At 47.3% G+C, this 6,114-nt stretch overlaps 1 protein-coding gene across 1 annotated transcript; it reads left to right on the forward strand.

The window, feature by feature from the left end:
* Nucleotides 1-4,315: 4,315 nt before the first annotated feature.
* On the forward strand, nucleotides 4,316-6,079 carry LOC116535269 (melanoma-associated antigen C2-like). The gene is given in 3 exon segments (XM_032256085.1): nucleotides 4,316-4,660; nucleotides 4,969-6,035; nucleotides 6,038-6,079. Coding segments are annotated over 2 exon segments (1,041 nt in total). The 5' UTR covers nucleotides 4,316-4,660; nucleotides 4,969-5,036.
* Nucleotides 6,080-6,114: the final 35 nt, after the last annotated feature.

A 6,114-nucleotide genomic window follows, 5' to 3' on the forward strand; every position in this document is an offset into this window, starting at 1 on the left:
ATCTCTGGCACAGCCACAAGTCAACCTCTTTTGGAGTCTCAGGGCTCCTGAATCTTTCTGAGGGTCCTGTCAGGAGTAAGAGCAGCTGAAATTCCTTTCATGTGGATCGCCGCCAATCCATGTGGAGAGGGAGATAGGCCTCTACTCCAATCACATTTGGGCAACCTGGCACTGGATATAAGTTGATAAAGTGTTTGTGGACCTGGTCAGGTTTCTGTCATCAACACAATATCCCCCATTCATGATTTTCTGGAATAGAACTACTCACGTTCTATTTCTTAGATCCCCAGAGTTACAGAGGTCAGCAGAAAGACTGGTCAAATAGGAGGGGGAATAAATACATCATTGTCCCAGGTAGCCTTCCTCTAGCCACTGTTGAGTTTTAAGTCCTACTCTGAGAAAGCAAAAGGCTCATGAAAGTAGCAAGGCCTTCTATAGGCTGAGACAAGGGGCAGAAGGAGCAGCCATTTCCTCTCTTCCCCTTCGACTGATATTATCTTGCTTCCTTCTGTTACTGACATGACCAATGACCCCAGCCTCTTTCAATCCTTTCACCTCTATCCTTACTGATGCTGCAATATATTTTTACTGCTGACTACCTAAAAAATAATCTAAACAGACACTTATTTATTATTCTGTATATGTCTGTGTATATTTGAAGATTTTTTGTAGTATAATATTTTCAAAAGTAGGCTTTGCATCTCCTAGTTATTGTTTTGTGTATGGTGTGAAGAACGGTTCCACTTAAAGTAGGGTTTTTATACTCAGTTGTTCCACTGACAGGTATTTCTGCAAGACTGTTCCATGCTCTAAGGCTGTGAATATTTTTTTATCAGTTAAGGGCATATTTACAGAGGTTTTGTTGCTTTTGTTTTTCAGGACTGTCCACTCAGTTCCATTGGTCTGTCGACCAATTCCTGCATCTAAATCTCAAACTCTTCATTACATTAGCTTCTTTGTAATTCTTACTACCTGGTAGACTAATTACTCTTTTTCAAGAATGTATTGACTATGCTTGACCATTTGCATGTCTTTATATTTAGAATCAGGTGATTCACACATGTCCAAAGCCATTTGGTTGTTTTGATTTGGGATTGCAATCGTTCTATAGATTCCTTTTTCTGGAAGAACTAACATTTAAAATATTGAATATTCATGCCTATGAATTTATTTTATTTTATATTTATGTAAGTCTTCATTAATATGTCTCAACAACATTTTAATATTTTCATCTGTAAAGTTATTTTTGGTTAAGCATTTTTCTAAGATACTTGATATGTTAGTATGATAGGTTAAAAATTATATATTCTTTACTTTCATTTTCATACTCTCTCCTTGAGAGAAAACAAAGTTGACATTCTTTTGAATACTGATCTTATATTAGCAAACTGATATATTATTGTATATTGAATAAATTATCTTTAGTTCTTTTGGATTCTTTTCATGCACAGTCAAAGCATCCATTAATCACATAAGCTTTGTTTCCAACTGGCCAATCCTCATTCCTTCATTTATTTCTTTTTGTATTACTACACTTGCTACTACCTCTACTATAAAAAGTAATGGAAATACTCATAGCAGAAACTCTAGGTTAAGTCCCAAGTTCAAACTAGAAGTTTTCAACATTTAAAATATTTAAAAGATATATCTGCTATAGGTTTTTCATACATATCTTTTATCTAGATTGATAACTTTTTTTCATATTTGATAAACTTTATTTTAGAATAATTTTAGATTTACAAGAAAATTAGGACAATGTTCAGGAATATTCTTATATGACCCATAATATATTACTCCTGTTATTAACAGGAATAAGTTTTCGTAAAACTAATTGGTAAGGTTTCCTAAAACTAATGAACCAATATTGATACACCAACATCCTTTGTTTATTAATAAACATACTTTACTCATATTTATTTCCTTGTCACAAAATTCTATTTTCTGTCCCAAGATCCCCTGAGGATACTCCATTACATTTATTTATCATGTGTCTTTAGATGCCCTTTGGCTGTGCCAATTCACTGAGACTTTTCTTGATTTTGAAAACATTGACAGTTTGGAAGTGTATGGTCAGGTTGCCTTTGATTGTGAATTATGTGATAATTTTGTTTTGATTTGATGTAGGTTATGTTTTCTTGGAGGATGAAGTGTCATTCTTATCATATACCGACAGCACATAGTACCAACATAATTTATGACTGATGGTGTTAATTTCATTCCCGTGGTGACTTAATGTTTTTCAGTTTTCTTCAGGGTAAAGTTACATTATTTTTTTTTCCCTGTGTCATACTGTCATCTTGGGAAGGATGGGAAGGCCCAGGACCAGCCAGTAGTCTGATGAGGCCTCTGAGGGAAAACTGCAGAGATTCCCTGCCCATGAAGAGGAGGATCCACAGAAACCAGCTTCCCACCTGCTGTCATCCCTGGGAGGCCCTGGGGCATGGTGGCCCACTGTGATGTCCCCTGACATCTTAGTGGGTAGAAAGAGGAGAGGGCTGTGTTCAGGTGACTCTCATTTCAGATCATGATGGGGGAAGGGACTCAGGACCTTCCAGGCATCCCCAGGATGATACAGAGGAAGAAGTGGTGAGATATCCCACCCCAGACACAGAAGGACCCACAAAAACTAGCCCTTGTTTTCACCCCTAGGAGGCCTTGGGCAGGGCCATTACGGAGAGATGCTAGCGTGATTCATTTCTTCCTGGGGGTTTCATGGAAATAGGAACCTGGATCCGAGGAACAGTCTCTGGAGAGGAGGGGGACAGAGTGCAAGCCCTGTCAGGAATAATATCCTAAAGAAGACTGAGGAGCCTTCCCACCCAGTTTCAGACGGAGGGCAGTGGAGCCCTGCCTGGGGCCTGGGAGGCCCTATCCCATTGTGGATGGACGTGTTTCTACCTCTCTTGCACCTCGCAGGTCTCAGGGATGGGAGGGGCTTATTTGGAGGTGAAAGACTCCGACCCACAGAGGCAGTGAGACCAGGCAGTTTCAGGAGTCCAGGCACAGCCCCTCAGGAAGGCTGGAAGGGAACGCCGATGGCTGTCAGTGTCCTTCCCCTGTCCCTGTGCCTGCTGCCAGCTCTGGAGGACCCCATCAGGGTCCCCAGATGTACAACTTTCTGACTTCCATTTTGGGAGTCAGCAAAAAGGAGAGGTTTTCTCGGAGGAGGGCAGTTTCAGTTAAGCAGAGGGAGGAGCCCCAGGGCTGGCCAACAAACAAGAGAACTCTGTGGAAGGACGGTAACCCACTACCGTGTAGGGGAGGCCCAGGCTGCATCCAGACACTCCTTGCTGTCAGCCCTGGAAAAGGGGAGTGGGGGCATGAAGTACAGTGGAAGTGGGAGGGAAGAGGTCGGTAAGGCTTAGGGAGTCAGCAGGAAGGCTTGGAGCATATCTGGGAGCCGGGAAGGAGGGATGAAAAAGAGGCGGAGAGGCGGGGGATGAAAACGAGGCTGAGAAGTGGTGGGGGCGGGTGGTTCCTCCGCAGAGACGAGGCCCCGCCCCACGCTGCCCCTGCCGTCAGCCCTGGTCAACCCCCGCAGGGTTCCCGGATGTGCTTTCCCGACCTCCATCTTGGAAGTCTTGGAAGGCGTTTTGTGAGGAGGCTCGACTTAGGTCAGCTGAGGGAAGTCTTAGACCCAACCAGTTCTCAAGGTAAGGGCCCTGAGGGAGAACTGAGGGACCCCCCACCACAAAGAGCAAAAGCCCTGGCCTGCCCTGCCCCTGCTGTGGGACTTGTAGGTCACAGAGAGGGCTGACGGACGTGTCCTCCTGACAGGAATACGGCAACCGTGGGCTGAGGGACGGGTCCTCCTGACGGGAATAGGGCAACCAAGGGCTGAGGGGTGAGTCCTCCTGACAGGAATACGGCAACCGACAGCTGAGGGACGTGTCTTCCTGACAGAAATAGGGCCGCCGAGGGCTGAGGGACCCGTCCCCACCACAGAAGTAGAGAGGAGGTGCCGGCCCTGTAGGGAATAAATAGGGAGACTTTGAGGAGGATTGAGGGAACCCCCACCTCAGAGGACATATTCCCAGAGATCCCCACCCTGCTCCTCATATTAGCCGTCATAGAGCTTCTGAGTCGGCTCAGGCTGAGCCGCAGCCCCCTCATTTCTGAGTGAGGGGTGTAGGGGAGGGGGAGGCCTTGGTCTGAGGGTCCCACGGCAAGTCAGCAGAGGCATCTGCCTCCGGTTGGCAGAGGGAAGATTCCCAGGCCCTGCTGGGGATAAGAGTGAGGACTGAGGTGTCACACGTGCTTCAGAGCAGATGTGAGGCTGCCCCGACTGCCCCCGTGGTAGAGTATGGGACGTGGCTGCCACCTCCCTACCTCCCTCTGCTCTCAGGGATGTGGAGGTTGTGCTGAGGTTTTGCCTCAGGCCAGCAGAATGGTAGGGACGTGACCCGATCTGAGAAAACCTGACAATGCTAATTAAATTCTAGGGGGCTATGAACCCTGTAACTGTGGGGCTCCGGGAGTCTGGCCAGCCCCGGCTGTCAGCCCCGGGAGGCCCAAGCCTCTGCTTGCAGTCTTTAGCCTGAGGTGCTCCTTCACTTCCTCTTGCAGGTGCTCCAGGAACCACGTGGTGAAGAGCTGGGTCTGAGTTGCACTTCCTAAAGCCAGCACAGCAGAGGAGGCCCAGGCAGTGCCAGGAGTCAAGGTGAGTGCACACCCTGACGGTGTACCAAGGGCCCTACCCCCACAAACAGAGCAGACCCGGCAGCACCCAGTCCTAACCACCTACTGTAAGTCCCAAAGCCTGGGGTTCTGCCTACCAGCTGTGCCCCGAGGTGCTTCCTCATATCCTCTTACAGGTTCCCAGGGAACAAACCCCCTAGGAAGACAGGAGATCTGTGAGGCCCTAGAGGACCACTTTAAGAGAAGGAGAGATGTAAGAATGCCTTTGTCAGATCAATTATGTGTGCCTTTCTCAGCCGAGGCCACTCACACTGTCATTCTCTCCCTCAGGCCTGTGGGATCCCATCATCTCCATTCCTGCTCACACGTTTACCTGCTGCTCCTGAACAACAGGCCTCATGCCTCTTTTTCCAAACCTTTCACATCTCAGCTTTGAGCAAGACTTCCAGAACCCGACTGTGATAGAGGACTTGGTAGATGCACAGGATTCCATAGATGAGGAAGAGGAGGATGCCTCCTCCACTTCCTCTTTCCACTTTTTATTACCCTCCTCTTCTTCCTCGTCCTCATCTTCACTCTGTACTCTATTTCTGAGTGCTTCAGAAGATGAGGAGATGCCTCTTGCTGGGATACCACCTCTTCCCCAGAGTCCTCCCAAGATTCCTCCCCAGTGTCCTCCTGAGATTCCCCAGGGTGTTCCACAGAGTCCTCCCCAGAGTCATCTGCAGAATCCTCCCCAGAGTTCTCTGAACTCCTGCTCCTCCCCTTTCTTGTGGACCCCATTGGAGGAGGAGTCTAGCAGTGAAGAAGAGGAGGAAACACCTGTATGGCAGGCTTTCCCAGATAGTCAGTCCTTGAGCAGGTATGTGCTGGATGAAAAGGTGGCTGAGTTGGTGCAATTTTTTCTCCTCAAATACCAAAAAAAGGAGCCTGTCACAAAGGCAGAGATGTTGACTACTGTCACCAAGAAGTATAAGGACTATTTTCCTATGATCTTTGGGAAAGCCCATGAGTTCATAGAGCTAATTTTTGGGATTTCCCTGACTGATGTGGACCCTGACAACCACTGCTATTTCTTTGAAGACACATTAGACCTCACCTGTGAGGGAAGCCTGATTGATGACCTGGGTATGCCCCAGAACTGTCTCCTGATTCTTATTCTCAGTATGATCTTCATAAAGGGCAGCTGTGTCCCTGAGGAGGTCATCTGGGAAGTGTTGAGTGCAATAGGGGTGTATCCTGGGAGGGAGCACTTTATATATGGGGAGCCGAGAGAGCTCCTCACTAAAGATTGGGTGCAGAGAAAGTACCTGGAGTACCGGGAGGTGCCGAACAGTGCTCCTCCACATTATGAATTCCTGTGGGGTCCAAGAGCCCATTCAGAAGCCAGCAAGAGAAAAGTCCTAGAGTTTTTGTCCAAGTTATCCACTACCATCCCTAGTTCCTTTCCATCCTGGTACATGGATGCTTTGAAAG

The sequence above is a fragment of the Sapajus apella genome, unplaced genomic scaffold (assembly GCF_009761245.1).
Source record: "Sapajus apella isolate SASKATOON/1434 unplaced genomic scaffold, GSC_monkey_1.0 scaffold93, whole genome shotgun sequence".
NCBI classification, from domain to species: Eukaryota; Metazoa; Chordata; class Mammalia; order Primates; family Cebidae; genus Sapajus; species Sapajus apella.